Raw genomic sequence first — 20,228 nt, forward strand, 5'->3', positions numbered from 1 at the left:
TCTGGCAACTGAAACAAAGCAACAAAACACTACAAGCAACAGTATTTGTTTCAAATTAAATAATTATACAAGGTTCTTCTAAAGCTTGCTCCATCATAGTGTACTCCGTTATTCAACACATTTTCCTCTACTTGTGGCAATCTAATTGGAGATTGTATAGCAGAGAAAATTCCATTATGCTGAATGCTCACAGAGTATCCAGAACACACTAATAAATTTAAGATCAAGAGGAAGAGATGGAGAAGTGGCCAAATCCTTTTGCTGTTAGAGGATTTGGAAAATAAACTGGCCTATGAACAGCTGTTAAAGGTCATGATCAAATAAAGCTATATCCTAGAGATGAGGCCACACACTGTTGGAACTTACTTTGAAGTTTTTTGCTGCAACAGCTACAGCAGCATGCCTTGGCCAGAGCAAGTATTGCCATGAAAATTTCACAGAACGCTTCAACTGCACATCTGGTTCTTGCTGACATTTATATACAGCTTATTTCAATTGTAGACCACATTTCCCTGAAAATGTTAACTTCATAACTAGATCCAGGTTAGTTCATTTGTTTGCCAGTCCTCTATTATAAATAGAACAGTTGGTTGAGATGAAATAAAAAATTAAGCAAGGTTTCTATTTTAGATTTACTTTAGTGACATTTGCACTGGTTGTCCAGTAGCCTTTAATGTTCTGAGACTGCTTTAGGTTATCTTCATATAGCCTTGTTCTTGAACTGCTGCTGCCATCATTTCTCCAGATCAAAAAATTTGGTTTAACTTAAGGAAATGTATGCACTGGACCTTCCTTATTGTGATAAGATTTTTGAGATTCTTCTTCTGTGTTCCTCTCTTGCTCTTTACATAGTTGTAATTCACAGACATGCACAGGAATAACTTTTATGTCAAGTGTAAAGCCTAGTCCTGTAATGACACAGAATGCAGGGCAAGTGAAAGGAGGGCATGAAATGCTGGGAGAAAGCAAAGTGAAAAGAAGTCAGCTGATGACAGTTGAAGAAGAGAAGATGCTGAAGACCGACCTGAGGAAGGAGATGGACAGGAAATCAGAAAGAAGAAAGCAGATGCAAAACAGAACTGACAGGCTGCTATTCAGACAGCAATAATTAACACTATGAACAAACAGTGGCCAGGAAGTGACTTCATATAATTGTGTTAACTTTTTTATCTATAACGTACCACCCATTCATACTCATTAAATCTAGGAGTGCTTGCCAAATTGATTCTCATCTGTAATTGAGAACTGTGTGGATTAAATGTAAGTGTTTTGTAAGCAGACGTGCTAGCAGGAAGGGAAAGGAAGAAAGGGGTGGCAGGTGTTAACCCTTCCTCCAAGGCACTTCCCATCCTTTTCCCATCAGTAGATCTTTTAAGAAGAAGCCAACTGCATCAAGCAGAGTGCCTTGCAAGTAAATTTGTGTGGGACAGGAAGGAGAGAGGGAGGCAAACTCTTTCCACCCTTAACTTCTGAGTGACAAACCCAGCAAGTGGGAGGCAAAAGGCCACAACCCCCTGATCACCAGCAGCTAAGAGTGATTTTGCTAGACTACAGGGTTTAATGAAAGCAGAAGAAAAGCAAAGAGCAGAAAGCAAAGAGCAACCTGGAAACATAAATGACCGCATCTTCTTCCATGACACCAGAGATCCTAAGGATATATTACACTGTGGATTCTAGTTACGAGAATTAATTGGAAATTAAGTAAAATGTTATTCCTTTCAAGAAATTAAAAGATTATTTGGGGCCAAACTGCAGCAGACAAGTCTCTTCCAGACCAAAATGAATGACAGCACAGAAGTATGCGCCCCCCCCCCACCACCACCACAAGGCTATTGTGATGCACCTACTACCTTAAACTTCCCACCACAAATCATGTTTCCACAGTGGAAGGCTAAACAACTGAAGATCTTAGTTGTGCACTGGATGCTAATTGGCTGGAGCCAAATATGTGATATGTGAGAGGGAACAATACACACAGCAGGAGCTTCAGTTTATTCTATCTGGTGCAACAATTCCCACTGCAGAAGATACCAATTGCTTTTAAAAGTTTATGTCTAGCACATGGAACTGTTGCGCTCAAAAACAACCAGTGGAGCACTTTTTTCTTTGCAGCAATATGCAAATTACATCTCTGGATCCTAGTCTATCGATAAATTAAGGCTGAAAGCCCTCCATAAGCCTCAAGGTCACACTAACAACTGCCACACAATGATAATTCACCATAATGCTTTACTGTTCTCCTAATGTAAATGTTAAGGTGAAAACACACCTTGTCTGTATTAAGTGGGATTATGGAGTACAGTGGTACCTCAGAATGCGAACGGGATCCGTTCCGGAGCCCCATTTGCATCCAGAAGCAAACGTAACTAGCGACGGCACGTCTGTGCACGCACGCGTCACTTTTCGCCGCTTCTGCGTATGACATCATTTTGAGCATCTGCACATGCGCGAGCGGCGAAACCCAGAAGTAACACGCTCCATTACTTCCGGGTTCCCACAGAGCGCAACTCGAATGTACTCAACATGAAGCATATTCAACCCAAGGTATGACTGTACTTTTAGTGCTCTGCACTTCCATACATCAAGAGGCTACTCTAGTTAAGCAGAAGGACCACAAATCTGCCTTAAAGTTATTGGCTCCCTTTACTTTTATTGCTTTTCCAACTCATACCTGCTAAATAAATATTCTACCAGTGTTTTGTATGGGGCTTAAAAATCAAGCATTGTTGTAGTTATTTGGTCATGGTATATATTTCAGGTTTTTCTACAGCTTCATAACAGATGTATCTAAATACCAGAAAATAGTATTCTATGGCTTAGTAGGTAGGAACTAGAAAACCATTAAAATTATTTTGTTATTGTGTAAACTACAAAAACCCTGGAAATTTCACATACTACATCAAGTCTCTGTGCACTTCATCGGCCAGTAACATCACTGCGATGTACCAGTAAGGCAATGTTAACACAAATATATCATGGCTTTTAACCCAGTGCCGGATCACATTCATAGTCATAGTAACTAGAGATGTGGAGCCTTTCCCAAGTCATCCAGTCCATCCAAAAACTGATGGAAGATCCTTCACTGCTTTATAGACTGAAGAGCAAAGAGCAATACTTGCTCCATCAGAGTATCAGTAATGGTTTAAGTTAAGTGCCTTTCCCTGGGTAACAATTATGGGTCTTCCTCCATATCATCTGGATTGGGGGCCATAATGAAATGTTTGGGGTATACAAGATTGTGCTCATACGCATGTTCTTCCCAGCGAGCATCATCACTTTCATGGGTAATATAACGCTCTCCGATGCGAGTTTCAAACTCCCGAAGATCAAGCCAAGTTTGATAATCCTAAAAAGAAAAGTTTAGATGAGTTGTTTCTGAACACAATGTTGATCTTAATAGCGCAGTGATTCATTTCTAAAAGCACAGTGTGTTGCCCAACAATATTCAGTTCTGATGATGGGCAAGTTCCTCACTCCCACCACAGCCTCTGCATCAAACCAATGTAACACATTGATTCCGTGCCAGTTAATCACATTACTTTCTAACCCTTGCAAGACCCCAGTATGCCTATCTTCATGCCTGCCTAACAGCAAAGTAAGCCCAAACATCTTTCACCTTTAATGATACAAGTCCTGCCTGGGTCACAAAGAACAGGCAAGGGTCAAGATAATAGACCTCCACTCTAGTCATGCTCACAATCCTTACACTTAATTAGAGCCAAGCTTAGAGGGAGGTGTTTTTTGCACACACACAAAAAACCCAGCTAATTATTAAGACGTGGAAATGGGATGCTCACAGGAGATCCTCTCCAAGTACCTTTCCCTCAAGACAGTTTAAGTTGGGTTTTTACACTCCATCTGGATTCCAAAATGAAAAGAGCCCTTATGGTAGGGGTTCAGGAAAGCTTTTACAGAGGAAAATCAGTGGAAGGGTTTGACAACCCTTGTTTCTGTCAGCTGAAACTTCCTTTCAAGTACTGTCTCCATCACCAAGTCATATACTTTGGCTCAGCAAAAGTGGGTTTCAGACATCTAGTTACATTCTAAGTCAGTAACTGATGGTTGGGTGTATGATACAACAACCAAAGCTATAAAGTAATAAGTGTCAGCAACATCATTCTAAATCCCAAAACTATGACTCTTAACATCCATTATTTCAAATAACCTAGTGCCTACTGCTAAACCCAGACCAAATTAAACAAACTCTCATCATGCCCAAAAAAGAGAGGAAGGAAAAATAGATAGCTCTAATCAAATAAGCTTTCCAAGATTTCATTTATACAAGACCTGTCAACTACTTGAGTCAGATTATGATTCATGTAATTGAACTGGGTAACATATAACACAATAAAGCTGGTATGCATTAGCTATACCTGTAACCACGGGTGACTAAGTGATTTGTCAACACTGTAACGTTTTCTCATCTTCACTTGAAGCAAGTTGTTTATTAAATCGATAGCTGGAGGAGCAAGGAAGAGAAAAAAGTATTCAAAATAAGTATTTTGTCTTTCCTGTCACCCACAATAATAATTCTGAAGGAAAAAATTGTAATTAAGAGACAAAGGAAAGTTTGTGGGTTTGTGTAAACAGTACTACTCCAACAGTTTGTGTCGTATGGGTGGAATTCATCTGAAGTCAACAATAAGACTTCTATTTGTTTTAGAGAATTTGAATTGTACCATAATGCGGAAAGATTACACACATTAAATTGGGAGTAAGTACTTTTGAACAGAGCAGCATTTACTTCTGAGTAACATGTATAGGATGCTAAGTTTGGATGCTTTCAGGACAAATTGATACCTACTATTGAAACAATTTTTCAAAGTGTACATTTGCTGCAAAAGGTATGCAACAGATCTAAATAATAAGTTCCAAATTGTCATTACCTACACACCAGTGCTGAAAACTAAACATGACATTAACAAGCTTTAAGCACAAGTAAAGTTCTTTTTTCTGGGAAACGCAGACTACAGGCATGGGAGAAAACAAGACAACTTTGGAAAGGGCTGTGTACAAAGAAGTGCATTGCTGAATAACACATTACACCAACTGAAAAACACTGATCTACAGGCATGTTTTCACATAGGGTTCCCAGGGTCCATTATGATAATTGGTGGCTCTTTACCTTTCTACAACAGGCATTGGGAAAGCCCTAAATATAATGCCTGACAGGGCCATACCTCCAGATTTTAATCTTACAACCCTCCAAACCAGGCCCTATAACATGAATCAGAAGGTTTCCAACATAAAAGTTAAAGCCTTTTATCCATCTGTGCTGGAGACCCATCTGCACTATAGTGGATAGCGTTCAACCAGGACCTGGAAGACCCAGATTCACATCTGTTTTCCAGCCATGAATCTCATTGGGTGACCTTGCTATCTGTCAGTCTACAAACCCTACAAGGTTGTTGCAGGGATAAAAAACAGGGTAGAGGCAGGTGCCTATACACTATCTTGAGTTACTTGGAAGGAAAGGTGGAATAAAAGTGCAATAAATGAATATTTTCTATTACAGTCAAACGTTTTGCAATAACTCCTGAATAACAGCACTTTGTTTCCTCCTAAATCTCTTGTAATTCCATGGTCCCATTCACACTAAATGCCATGCCCCATAGTCTAAAATATAGAAACATGGAAAATATTATGAACCAAGATATTATATCCAAAACCTCTAGAGTATATTTACCTTCACTAGATATTTCCTTCCAGGGATTTGGTGGATACATAAATGCTGCATTTTGAATCTGGTCATTTATGTCTTCATCCTCATTAAATGGAAATGTACCACTAAGGCTCACGTAGATGATGACTCCCACTGACCACATATCCAGAGATCTATTGTAGCCCTTACTTCTAAGCACCTCTGGGGCGAGATAAGCTGGAGTTCCCACTACAGACCTCCGGAAAGACTTCTCACCAATAATACGTGCAAAACCAAAATCGCACAGCTTCACCTATAAAACAAATATCCCTTGATTAAATTACCTTGAACTGAACATCAGTATCAAAAAATCATTAACTGTAATAGCCAACTCTTTAAAACAAAACAGATAGGGGTAGGGAGTTGTGCGCCAACATACAATTTTGCAAGAATTGCTCATTAGAAAAATGACACGCTATTCGGGCTTAGTAACAATTCTCTCAGAGACCTACAAACACTGGTGTGCGGAGAATTGTTTTATGAGATGTATTCAAAGTACAAAAGATGGTGCTTTGTTCCCAAATGGCATAAAATACAGAGTTAATGAACATTTTATCCTGTATATCCTCCTGCAGAATATACAACCATTAAAAAAATACTTCATTCTTTCCCACCTGAGGAAATGGCTCTGCTGATGCTAATAGTACATTTTCAGGTTTTAAATCACAGTGCACTATATTCTTGAAGTGTAAATTCCTCAAAGCAACAAGTATCTAAGAAAATAAAAGGAAAAAAGTATTTTCAAAATCAGAGAGAAAGAGATGCAACATATTATGTGTCCAAGAATTGCCTAAAAGACAGGTGAAATTACCTTCAGTTTAAGGATCACCAGGAGTCCTCCTCAGCCCCTCTTCTGAAAGATGTTAGGGCTAGGGAGTCTCTTCACATGAGACTGAGGTTGGAGCCAATGCTGTCAAATCGTTAGTCGAGAAGGGCCATAGTTCAGTGGCAGATCATCTGCCTTGCATGCGGAAGGTCCCTGGTTCAATCCCCAACATTTCCAGGCATGACTAGGAAAAACTCTGCCTAAAACCCTACAGAGCCACTGCCAATCAATGTACACAGTACTGAGCTAGATGGACCAATGGTCTTGCTCCTGTATAAGGCAGCTTCTTAGGTTCCCAGTGCAAAGACCATTGCACTAGTGGAGGTCTATTTCTCAATGCTGCCCACAAACCAGTGCTAGCTCACCAGCCCAACCTGCTGCCCACTCACTCACCACTGAGCCTAGGAGGCAGTGCTTTGCTTGAGAAGCCAAGTGCAACTCCAATCCATGGTGGACTGACAAGTCTCCCACCTCCCTGCCGTGGCAAGCCATGTAAGTTGGACAGACATTTTCCTGGTCACATTACCCAGAGTGCCTGGTTCTGAAGAGGACCTTTGGTGCCAGGGCTGCTGCTACTTTAGGGTCAACAAATATTTTTTAAAAAATAATAAAAAGGAGCAGCTCGGGAAGAGAACATTACTGGTACCACAAAGAAGGGTGCAGGCAGCAAGAGATTCTAGAGGCAGAGGGTTCAGGAGCTGAACCATGCCATGGAGTCGAAAGTAACAGGTTCACTTGTTGTGCAAGAGGCTGCATTACCAGACATGTTGTGAAACTACCTTTAATTTTTCTATCCTCTACAACTTTAGCATACACATGCAAGCTATTCATTTTGGAATCTGTTTTCCCCCAAGTGACATGTTAACAGAGTAAGTTCAACACTAACTCTCTTTAATGTAGCACTATCTTGAATACAACCCTGAGTCACTACAGTGGTGCCCCGCAAGACGAACGCCTCGCAAGACAGAAAACCCGCTAGACAAAAGGGTTTTCCGTTTTGAAGGTGCTTCGCAAAACGAATTTCCCTATCACCTTGCTTCGCAAGACGAAAATGTCTTGCGAGTTCCTGCGGGGTTTTTCCCCTCCCCCCCCCTTTTCCTAAGCCCTAAGCCGCTTATCAGCTGATCCGCTGATAAGCCGCTTATCAGCTGATCTGCTAAAAGCCGCTAAACCGCTAATAGCACTAATCCGCTAAACTGTCAATGGGCTTGCTTCGCAAGACGAAAAAACCGCTATACGAAGAGCCTCACGGAACGGATTAATTTCGTCTTGCGAGGCACCACTGTATTTGACTGCTTGTTTGTGAAAGGTGCTTCTTCAAGAGCAGCAATAAAAAGGAATCTCAATCTACCAAGATTCCTGCCTGGTACATACGGTAATAAATATTAGGGGATCCAGATCCAGATCCCTACTTAAGGTTACTTTGTATATAATACTTTTCTGAAATGTTATGAAAAAGTAGTTTCCTGCGGTTTGATTTAAATTGTTTTAACAGTCTATTTTAAATAGTTGTAGCCTGCCCTGAATGCGTGACAACAGAACTGTACAAGCCATTATTAAGAGCAGACTTACCTGAGTGACCATGAATTTGGTGATTCTTTCTGGAAGCCGGCTTTTCTCACTGGAAAGAATCATCTCCAACATATCGCCATGAAGTTTTTCCATTACAACAAAAACCCTTTCTGGAGTTTCAAACATACATTCCAGGTTTACAATCCCAGGGTGGTGCAAATTCTAGGAAGCATATTTAATATTGTCATGAAAAATGTACCACCATTATGTACTGAAAATCAGAAAATATCTGCCTACGTCCTGGCTATGCTTTATTGTTTAGAAAGCACTCAAGCAATCCCTAGCAATATTTGTAGAGACAAAACACAAGCTATGGCTCTTTTTACAGTTTTCCTGTACAGCTCAGAAACTACTATAGCAGGAATATTAAAATATACAAAAGCAAGACTACGCAGAGATTGTACCCAGCTATGTCAACAATGATCACACAGAAACACTGTATGTTCACAACTCTGAAGCATGCAGATTCAAGCATCTGTACAATTCAAGCCTCTGATTGCTCACCTACTCACAGTATTTCAATAATAAACTTATTCCTATGATGTAACAGAACAGATTCAAATAATCTTTGTACCTGCAAAATGGCCACTTCATTGCGCAGCTGACTTTCCTGTTTTGTGGGGAACCGCATTTTATCAATGACTTTAATTGCCACATCCCTTCCAGTCTTCCTATGTTTTCCTACATAAACACACACAGAGTACACACTTTAGTATCTCCAACCCAACAAGGAGAGTCAGAAAGAAACTTTTTGCACAGAAGGTAGATATTTGTGATAAATGTGTATTTAAATATTACACTGAAAAACAGAGAGGGAAATATCTCTGTCACTTACAGATTTTCAGCCAATACCCTTGAGAAGAGAGAGCTTTCCTCTTATCCCCACCTGACATTCACTTGGTAGATTTCATGCTTGCATAGGGGCTCTGGCCACATGATCTGTACACCACAATATTAAGAATGTACAGTTTGCATGAATAAGGCATCTGCATCTGTTGGACTTGAAGCATTCAGGTTCCTATGCAAATGTGAAGTCTACATGATTATCACATGAGAAAGAGGATGGGAAGTAGTATAACCCTAAGCACAATCTCAGATGAAGCATGCGAAGTGCTGAAGCTTGCATCATATCAAAGTGCTTCTCCCTGCTTAAGGCAATTATTGCTCTGCTGTCTAGATCTCTGTGGCTAAGATCTAATCTCACCTTAAGACCAAAATCCCTGCATGTCCAAGGAGAGAATTATACTTTCATTTTAGTGGGATGGGCTTCTTCTCAGTCCTTAATTTGCATGGGGATATTTTTGGTACACCTTTACTAATATGGGCATAGAGCCTAATTCAACAAAATCATTGTTTAGCTCCGCTCTCAAAGTGCAGAAGTGAGAGGCAACAGAGTTTGCTTGAAACAAATCAGAATTTCAGAACTTGCTCCTTCAGGGACTCTTCATGTATTACAAACATTATAGCTTTGAATGTGCAAAGAGACTTGCTTATATTCAGTTTTAGCCACACTCACTTATAAAATAAAATTACTACTTATCTTCCACAGCTGAGGAATTTAGGTTGAGTTAATAAAATGGTCCAGAATTACTGAGTGAGTTAATAAAAGGATGAATATCAGAATCCAGATTCTACCTACAGGACAACCCTAGCTTCTATCACATTGCACTTCAGCTGATATGGAACAAAACATACAAAAGCCTTGATATAACATTAATGAGAAAAGCCGATCAGTTTATTTAAGATAAGCACAAAATATACATAAGGGGCAGAAAGAATGCTAAAGAAATGCTACAAGGACACCACACTACTACTATTTTAGAGGCCTAGCTGGACCTCACCTGGAGTTCTTTATTCAGTACTGGTGATTCTGTAATTAGTCAGGGTACAATAACTGCTCTGGAAGATAGTTGCATAGAGCAAGCAGAAAGAGTACCTGCCTTAAAGATTTAAGTGTAAGTAAAAGGTACAAAAAATATAGGCTTATTTTCACTAGATTAAAAAGAAAGGCAACCCAACTGTAACATTCCATAACTTCTGCAAGGTAACAGAAGAACCAACTGAATGGGAATTAATGTTGTAAACCAGGCAAGCGTAAGAGACAGAAACTGTCTCTTGAACTGGAACTATTGAATTACATTCTCCTAACCTGAGAGAAGATCTAGCATGAAGCAAAGCCAAATATCACAAGTCTGAACTTGCAGTGATTGTTTAGTCAAACTTACCTCCATACACAACACCAAACTGACCAGAGCCAAGCACCTCATCAGCAAAGATCTGGTATACGGAACTGATATCCTAGGGGAAGAGAGGGTGCAGGCAGGGGAAGGTAAATATTATGTTCAATTACTTCAGTGACAGAGGCAGAAGCTTTAAGAGCTACACTTCATGGACACAAAAAGGGAAAGAAAGTATTTCTTTATAACCCAATTAAAAATTACTCCAAAAAAGGGGAGTAAAAAAGGTCCGTTCCCACCTGTTAAAACCTGTTCATGCTAGCATTGTTTACCATGTATAGTAACTTGTGTAACAGAGATGAGAACAGCATACAAAATTAACATTTGCAAATTTATTTGTAATTTATTTGCAAATTTACAAACTGCAGTGCAATCTGTATTCCTTAAACCTGTCTCCAGCTGTGTAACAATAAAGCATACAAACCAGCCTTTCTGTCAGCATGAATGTGTGCTCATATGCTAAGGCCAGTCTATATGAAAATCCCATCAGAACCATAGATCTTTGTTTCTTTAGCATGGCCAGTCAAGAACATTTGCCACATTGTAGATGTATTCTGTGTATGCAAAAGAGGAGCTGCAACCAATGATGGATTCCTGACAACTGTACTTGTAGTAAGCACATTGTCACACATATTTGTAATATGAGCAAGAGTAGGGCTGGGCCCCAGATTTGGCATCACTGCCTCATTTATGTCACTGGCACTGGGTGAAACTCATTTAGCTACCACCAGACCTGCTCTAAGGTGATCCACAGGAAAACATTCCAGAATTTCTGGGCACATTCCAGAGAACATTCTGACCTCACACTAAGAAGTGCTTGACTAGAAGAACCTGTCTGCCTCACAAACAAAAGTCAGCCTTGAGATGAGGGAGAAAGAAAACTGAGCACAAAGGTGGAAGCCATGCCCTTTTGATATGGGCACATGAAAGGTGGGGACAGGACACCTCCTAAAACTCTAGCCTAGCTAGAGACATTTCCCAAAGAGCTCTCAACAGGCACTGAACCAACATGTGTGAATGCCCAGAGATCACGAACAAGAAACACAGGTTCTCTATCCTGCAAACTTGGCAGGCATATCACTAATATAATAAACAAAAGACTAGGGAAGAAGAGTACAAACCACACATCACCTAAACTACCAATAAAATAAAACATTTCAATTAGGTAAAGGTAAGGTAAATGACCCCTGGACAGTTAACGCCAATCAAAGGTGACTATGGGGCTGTGGCGCTCATCTCGCTTCAGGCTGAGGGAACCGGCATTTATCCACAGGCAGCTTTCTGGGTCATGTGGCCAGCATGACTAAACCGCTTCTGGAACAACGGAACACCGTGATGGAAGCCAGAGTGCATGGAAATGCCATTTATCTTCCCGCCGGAGTGGTACCTATTTATCTACTTGCACTGGCATGTTTTCAAACTGCTAGGCTGGCAGAAGCTGGGACAAAGCAACGGGAGCTCACCTCATTGCAGGGATTCGCACCACCGACCTTCCAATCGGCAAGCCCAAGAGACTACAGCGCCACCCGTGTCCCAAAACATTTCAATTAGCCTACCAATGTTCTACCAAAACTACAAATCCTATACATATTCATTTAGATGTTCTGTCAAATTCAATGAGACTTGCTTTCAAGTAACTGGGCAAAGGACTGCAGCATTTGTTTCCCTAGACTATGGGGTTTCCCTTCCCCCAGATAACCTACTATAAGAAGGCACTGGAGTATGGTTTTAGATCAGAACATGGATGCACATTTCATGCTTGGGGAACAAAGTCATTCCTCCTTTTGGGAAATAACTACCAAAAAGGCAGCCCCCAACAATAGTCTTTTTAAAATAATAATAATAAGCCTTAATTCTCATCCAACAACTGATAATGGTTTTAAATTATAGGTTCAAAATTTGTCAGTAATCTTTATTGTATTTAGTTCAATTCCTGCATATCAGAAGAAGAAGAAGAGTTTGGATTTGATATCCCGCTTTATCACTACCCAAAGGAGTCTCAAAGCGGCTAACAATCTCCTTTCCCTTCCTCCCCCACAACAAACACTCTGTGAGGTGAGTGAGGCTGAGACTTCAGAGAAGTGTGACTGACCCAAGGTCACCCAGCAGCTGCATGTGGAGGAGCGGGGAATTGAACCCGGTTCACCAGATTATGAGTCTACCACTCTTAACCACTACACCACACTGGCTCTCAAGTGGGGGAAGGGATCAAACTTAAAAAGTATCATTTACAAGGCTTCTCTTTTTGCATTGCTCACTACTAAAAAGGTTAAGAAACTTTACCATATATAGATTTTTTTTCAGACAAGTCATTGTATTAAATAAGCTAGGTTGCCTAATGGGAACAATGTGTTCTTCAGCTTTTCATTTGTCTTTATCTCCAATTATTTTGATATAAAATAGCCATCGGGGGACAACTGATAACAATCCAGCTACAATAGTATTTACATTTTGTGACTCACCACATTTTCTTGGATCTGGCAATTTGAAACAGAAATGCTGACAGATAATTCTTCTGCAATGAGAAAATATACATGTTTTTAATGTGGAAGCAGTATTACAATGAAAGACCAATGTCCTAGCAGCCAAACATTTATTGACATTCCAATTAATATGTGAAATGTAGCCTTGGCACTCTGCATCACATTTCCAAACACCTCTTTATGTTCCCCCTAACAGACAGCTTTCAAAATCTCCCTCGCAGTGAACTCTACCACAACAACACAGAATATTTTTCTTCAGTTCTATTTTGTCACTGGCCATCAACATTGCCCGTGTTCCTCCTTCCTTCAAGACATTTGCTCTCCTTATGTCTCCACCTCAAAGGAACTAAGGAATTTGTAAACACATGCGTTTTTCTTATGTATAAGTCAAATAGGCATACAGAATGTATTGCATAACTGTTACACAGGTCTGAACCTAAACACCAGTCTTTGGGGGCATTAGGCATTGCCAGAATCTCCTTTAATTCAACAGTCAGACAACCCAGTCCTGCTTTTCATCACAAGTTCTCCATTCTTTGCCTCTAGCTCAGAGCTGCAATGTGCCAGGGCTCAGCCTTATTTTTAATACAAGGAGAATCACGAAAAAACCAGTCCAAGCTGTTTCACCCCACCACCCTTCTATTTAAGCCCTCCCTGTCCCCCACCCCACACAAATGCACTGTTCTTGGCTATGAAGCATGCATGTTGTAATTCCACCTGTCCTCCCCTCAGGTCATGTCTTCCTTAGCCCACTGCCTACTCATTTATCTTTCTGTCAGAATTCTAATCCTCCTCTTCACCGTCACCACCCTCTCTCTTCCTGCCATCAGTACACAGTTCCTCCTGCTCCTAGGACAACGGTTCTCTGCATGTTTTTTTTCTGTAAGCCAAAATGACTTCTCAGTTCCTCCACTGAAGCTGTGTTATATGTCAGCATTCTACGAGCAGGGTCCTGCTTGCTCCATAGTTAGAATATAAATGGCATGACTTCAGATGAGTTTAGTCAATGGCTACAACTCACACAGGAAGGGAAAGAATTTTTGGAAAGGCTACACTAGCAGCATGTGGCCTGCTTTCAACACCGGGCTAGGAAGAGTTGCATTGCTTACTCGTATGGTATTCCACACAGTTTCAGTTTTAAAACCAGGCCCTTAATTGTTACATATGTAGAATTAGCAAGACAGGAATCAACTCCGAGAGGAACAGCACTGACATACTAACTAATGCTAAATATGTAGCAGTTGAAGGTCTGATTCAAATACAGAGCCAGCCCCATGACATGTTGCAGGCATAAGCAACCCATAAAATATTTTGTTGAACCAGGGCCCATTACTTCACAGATCTCCATTAGGAAGAAGAGAGTGCTTCTGTGCTCTTACTGTGATCTTTCCCTTGTCCTGCAGCAGTGCAAATGCTAGCCTGAGGCGTGACTGGCATCAAAGCTTGACGAATAGCTTTCTCCCAGCTCTGCGCTACATCCAGTCCCACTCCAGTAGCAGCCAAAACAGGATTATGATGATTGCTGCCATTGTTCTCGCCAACGAAGTACACCATAGTGTCAGTGATTATTTCAAAGCAGTGTGGGTTGCTGCCTTGCACCACGTTTGAGAAGTCCCGCGGCTGAGTCACCTGAAGAATTTCAGAAAGCGGAATCTCCTAAAGGAAACAAAATGTGTTAAACACTAGGAGTGGAGGGCATATGCAACAATAACAAAATGTATGCTACTGAACTCAACTAGAAATATTTTGATAGCACTGAGTGGCCTTGGCTTTAGTCCCTCTTTAGGTTCCTAGGGATTGCACAAATATTACAATCAAGAAGGGCCGCTAATAAAGTTTTGTCTTTGCTCTGGACCCAACTGGCATTTTCCTCCCACGACACAGTTTAGAACTGCCTTTCATCTCTGGTGCTACATTGTCCATAGAATCAATCTTTCTATAGCAGCCCTGACCCAGTTCATCATTACAGAATCACCACACCATATCCAAAGTGAGAAGACCTTTCACCATCCACTCAGGAAGCAGACATAATTGCTTATTTTCAGTTTTGCAGCCTGTCAGGTGCTTTGTAAGCCTTCTTATTCCCAGCTATGTCACAGGACATGATCAATTTTGGCTCTCTCAATCCTTTGCCTCCTCCCATATATGCTATCCTTTTCTTCAGTAAGTATTCTACTTCTGTTACCCCAGTCCCTCAAACATTCACTAGTCTGGTTTCAAGGGGCATAAAATATCCATGCATGGCTGGGCACTGTAACACACAAATAAACAGATAAAGAACTGTACACAAGAGACACGGTGCACCTTCATTAAAAGAACATCTCAATCTTAACATACCTATGATATTTAGGGTTCAACAGTTAATACACAAATACAGTATTGTGCAGAGAAAAGGATGTAAATGAAGGATTTCAACGACAGATTAACATTAGGGGAACAACACTTTAGATGGAAACTGACGTAAGTAAAAAAAAGAGAGATTTATATCATCACTTACCTTGTAATACTTTGTCCCAGATTCGTTCTGAAATAGTGTAAGACATTTACTATCCAGCCTCCAGTAATGTCTTTTTCTCTGCAACAAATATGAGAGGGTTTCTCTTTAAGACACAGACATTGGTACCCTATAGCAGAATCCATGTTAGCAATTTCAATGGCCTGTACTGATGATGACCTTTAAAGGTACTATCAGCTATGCTTTTTCAAACAGTGCCTACTCTAAAGCTCAAGCCTGTGCAGCAATGCATAGGACCAAGATGTTTCTCAGTACCTCCTGTGCCCCCCTTTTTTTTCTGTGACCACCTCCTATCCCAGGGCAGCAGCAGTAGGTATCACTGTCCCAACACTTTGGGAAAGTCCCCATCAGGCAAAGACTTTAAGACTCAAGAGATCTGAGCAGGAAAACAGTGGAACGGGGAGAACAACACTGTGACCCCATTTTCTAGCTGTTCCTCAGAGGCTGCAACAGAGTTGGCTCGGGAAACTTGTCTTGGATAAGGGAGACACTACCACACCATTGTGATCCTGAACCCAACATACAAACAAGGCTTCTGTTGGTTACAATGGCAGATAGAGCTCAGCCAGTACAGAGAGTTCTTTCTCCTCCCATAGCTAGTACTGAAGAAGCCCTGCTTGCATAAACAGAGCAGCATAGATCATTTCCTTTCTTGAGAGTTTTAAAGCAATCTTTAAAGCAAAAAATAGGTGAGGAATTTGTGGTTCTCTAAATGTTGGACTACAATTCCCATAAACTCAGCTATTGGTCACGCTAGCTTGCTTTGAAGGAGTTGGGAGCCCAACAGTATCTGGAAGGCCACAGTTTCCCCATCCCAGACTTAAAATAACTAAAAGTAAATATCACACTGAAAAGTAGAGGTAAAATTACTGACCAGGTTGTCTCGGCTAGTGTAATGAACCATCCATCCTTCCTTCACCATTGTACTGCTCTTCCTCTTTGTGTGCTTGATTGATTGCACAACCCTCATTAATGGAATATTATTGCTTGTCGATGGGCTGTTGAAAAAAGAAATGCATGTCTCTAATCATACATATTTCAGCACACCCTATAGCACAGCTATAATTCAGGATAAACTTCAAGTAGAATATTCTTGACTATTACTTGCATCTTAAACAAAAATCTTCTAAAGATAAAACATTATGTAGGGCACATCATGATCATACAGATGACAAGAAAGTTGTTTTTAAAATCACTAACCCTCCCCCACCCAGATTAGGCAAGACACGTTACCATGTTAAGGGGCTATGACACAGTTTTAGATAAGGAGTCAAAGTCCTTTACAACATTATAGAAGATGCCAAGGCAGACTTATTAACTCTTGGGCAGCAGGTTACAGTAAAGCCCAAACCTGCCCTATGAACCAACAAAACAAGGGGTCCTAGGATGAACTCTTTCATCAAACCAAGCCTGAATATAAACTCAGTCCTCTTTCCACATATACACACATCCAACAGCAATAGAGACAGTAACAAAGAGCAAAAATCTTATCCTAAATTAAGTCCTATCCTAAATTAAAACCATCTTCCTGTGCTCCTATTTTTCTTGAAGGGAGAGATAAGTACTATAGCAGCTATCCTGAATCGTGCCCAGTAGGACAGGAACTCAGCTCCACTTCCACTCTGAAATCTTCTCATGGGAGGAGAGGACAAACACAGCCTAAGAAAGATGGTACCAAGCAGGGCCCTGCATTCTAGTTGCCATGTACTGAGTCCATGCCCTGTTTGTACATTCAGGGTGAGGAACCTTTCTCAGTCCGAGGGCTGCATTCCCTTCTAAGCAACCTTCTGGGAATCACATGCTGGGGGGAGGCAAGGCCACAAGCAAAAGTGGGGACGGTAACAGAAAGAGCCGTGAACATGAATTTTACTTTTGTAAGGTAGACTAGTTTTTACACACATCCTCCCACTCTTCTCTATCCTCCATGCAGGCAAGCAGGAAGCATAATCAGAATCTAAGGACATACGCCCTCCACACAAAAACACTCAAGGAGGGTCAAAGCAGTGCTATAGAGGGGAGTGGCCTTGGCAGAGGAGCTGTGGCTGGGGAGAGTCTCAAGGACCAGATAGAGAGGCACAGAGGGCCACATCTGGCCCCCAGGCATGAGGTTCCCCACCCTGCTACAGAGGAAAATGATTTGAAGCACACAGTAAACATGAATTGAGTTTTAGGTAGATAAATAGTCTTGCAATCCTCACTTTCATTCTCACTACATCCCAGTGAAGTCTGTCTTTATTATTCCTATTTCACAGTGTTTAGCTAAGGCTTAAATTTCTTTAAGGCCACCTAATGAGTCCACGGCTGAACACTATTTTAAATCCATTGCTCTATTTCCATAAACTACACTGGATCTCATCTTTTATAAACAATAGTATGAGCTGTAATTCAAATAATTTACTCTAGTAGTACATATACAAGTAAAAACACATGACCCTTTAGAGGTCACATCCAATGAGCCAAAAGTTGTTTCCTTTAACCTAACTTGCAACACATAGGTAAAGGTAAAGGTACCCCTGCCCGTACGGGCCAGTCTTGACAGACTCTGGGGTTGTGCGCCCATCTCACTTAAGAGGCCAGGGGCCAGCGCTGTCCGGAGACACTTCCGGGTCACGTGGCCAGCGTGACATCGCTGCTCTGGCCAGAGCCAGAGCCAGAGCCGCACACGGAAACGCCGTTTAGGAGCAAAATTGATTCCTTATGTAACTCCATTCAATCAATTGACTTGCATTAGGACTGGAATGAGTTTGGCCTAAGGTCAGGAGAATAAAGTAGCCCTATAAATCTAGGTCAGCATAACATTTTCCATCAACTAGTCAGTATAGCTAAGCATTCTTCAATAATGTAATTTATTTCCATGTTGATGCTCACAGGGGATTCTACTTCCAATAGGTTCATGCCTACATACTTTCACATTTAATCAATTCTGTTAATTGCTGTTTTTCACTTATGCTGAAGAGTGAGAAAGCATCTCTTGTAAAACCAATAATAAATAATAATACGTGAACAGCAAAATTCATTCTCCTCTCAACAGAAAAATGTCTTTAATAGGGAGCTTCACAGACATGCAATGCAATGCTTTGATTTTACAAACCTGATAGTTTTGACAGCCTCTTCATCTTTGTCCCCATCTAGATCTGCTGGATCCATAAAAAACATTTTGTCTTCTGGGGGAGAGGGTTCTTCTGTATCATCCAGGCTCCTACCTCCATCACTGTTCATTTCACTGCTGTCAACCTCCATTGGCATATCCATATCTTGACCTGGACTAGCCGGTTCTTATTCCATATAAAAACAAAAGGTTCCAAAATATTATTATTCATTCATTATTATTCATTCATTTTATTCATGTTAGAAAAATCATTTACATCACAATTTTAGTCAGGAATGAATTAGAAATCTGTTGCAGCCCTCCGTACCTATGTAACAAAATCAAATATACTCAATTAAACACAACCAAGACAGGAGAAAAAGTAAAAACAATTGGGCTATGTTTTTGTTTTACTAAGGCCACTTCATACTATGTAGGTACTTCCTGACACAGGGCAATTCTCCATCAGTGGAAAGTTGGCATCATCACAGTTCTTCCACCTCCTGTGCCAGCCAACTCCCTCTCCTCTGATGCAAGAACATCATGACTATGTCTTTCCAGGGAAGGGTGTGGACAGGATGGGAATCAGAGAACAGAACTCCCTTTACACCTGGTTCAATACTAATGCAAGTTAAACCCAGCTTTCTGCTGCTTCAAACAGAGCAGGGCAGCCAAGGATAGGCAGCCACAACTGCCACACACAGGGTTGATTTTTCTAGTATCTTTAGACAGGCACAGAGACAAAATAATGAAGAAGGAATTTTACACAAACACGCTCTCCAACATTTCTGCTTTAGAAAAGATTCCGTAAATTCTCCCCTACACAGAGGAAATTAGGAGTTATGTAATGCTAGCAATTAAAACAGAGGTGTCAAACTAGGAAGCCAGTTCCATCAGAGTGCAAAGGGTATAATACATCAATGGCAGCTACTGTGAGGCTCCAGAATCAACTTCTGGCATTGTGTTGCCCAACTTTTTTGTGCAGTGGATAAATCTGAGAACCTGAGAAACTGCTCTGCACACCGCAACCACACTTACACACATTCAAGCTTCCACCCTGCTATTCATTAGGGTTAACCTTCCCTCCCAAAAGAAAGATCATGCCCGCCCTCCCCCCAACTATTAGGCTTGAAAAAAGCCTTGCATTGGAGTCAATTTTCAACCCTAATTTTAGTGAGTTTTTCAAGCCGGGCAGGCGAGTGTCACAGCTCAGCATACAAAGGTTAATCCAAGCACCCACCCACTGTAATATGCTTGAAAATAGTCTTCTACTGACTACAGCAGAAGAATTCTTTCAAGTTTTATTGCAACAGGGGAGAAGCAGTGGGATGCTGAAGGCACCAGTGAAAGCATATGCTGTCCAAACATATTATCTTCTTCCCTCAATTTCAGTATCTAATGGAGATCCCAATTCCCAGATCCCACGGCTGGTAAGGTTTTCTGAAGGATCCAGCAGAGGCTTGGATCCATTGAATCTAAGACCCTTCATTCTCCAAAGAGACCCTAGACTGGGCCTTAATATCATGAGACATTGGGGGGGGGAGGGTTCAGATCAGGATGAGGGGTGGGAGAAGTTGGAGGAGTTAGCCCAGGTACCCTGAGGAGGGACCTGTTGAAAACCATACCAATCATTGAAACAAATTAGGGAGAGCAGGGAGAGAGAATAGAATGTGAAGGAAAACTGTGTAAAATGAAAACACTGGGTAAGGTCTGCCCCCTCCTCACTTCCTGCCCTGGCCTGCACAGCCAGCAAGACTTTGGAGGGAATAAAAACAAAAAAAATTCCTTCCAGTAGCACCTTAAAGA

At 41.1% G+C, this 20,228-nt stretch overlaps 1 protein-coding gene across 3 annotated transcripts in view; it reads right to left on the reverse strand.

The window, feature by feature from the left end:
* Window positions 1-805: 805 nt before the first annotated feature.
* Window positions 806-20,228, reverse strand: part of PRKD3 (protein kinase D3) — a 51,293-nt gene continuing 31,870 nt past the window's right edge. Inside the window, exons 8-20 of one of the 3 annotated variants that reach the window (XR_013836945.1) lie at window positions 18,426-18,609; window positions 16,209-16,332; window positions 15,317-15,394; window positions 14,199-14,475; window positions 12,799-12,851; window positions 10,325-10,397; window positions 8,674-8,780; window positions 8,100-8,261; window positions 6,316-6,414; window positions 5,687-5,954; window positions 4,374-4,459; window positions 2,552-3,346; window positions 806-2,274 (exon numbers count right to left, since the gene is read on the reverse strand). Coding sequence is in view for 2 of the 3 variants with exons in the window: in XM_079969478.1 (XP_079825604.1) it covers window positions 982-1,024; window positions 3,249-3,346; window positions 4,374-4,459; window positions 5,687-5,954; window positions 6,316-6,414; window positions 8,100-8,261; window positions 8,674-8,780; window positions 10,325-10,397; window positions 12,799-12,851; window positions 14,199-14,475; window positions 15,317-15,394; window positions 16,209-16,332; window positions 18,426-18,609 (1,652 nt within the window). In the remaining variant the exon portion in view is untranslated. The remainder of the gene's footprint in view (window positions 2,275-2,551; window positions 3,347-4,373; window positions 4,460-5,686; window positions 5,955-6,315; window positions 6,415-8,099; window positions 8,262-8,673; window positions 8,781-10,324; window positions 10,398-12,798; window positions 12,852-14,198; window positions 14,476-15,316; window positions 15,395-16,208; window positions 16,333-18,425; window positions 18,610-20,228) is intronic. The other 2 variants (XM_079969479.1, XM_079969478.1) reach the window with 2 other exon arrangements.

Source organism: Podarcis cretensis (genome assembly GCF_951804945.1).
Source record: "Podarcis cretensis genome assembly, chromosome: 3".
In the NCBI taxonomy this organism is placed as follows: Eukaryota; Metazoa; Chordata; class Lepidosauria; order Squamata; family Lacertidae; genus Podarcis; species Podarcis cretensis.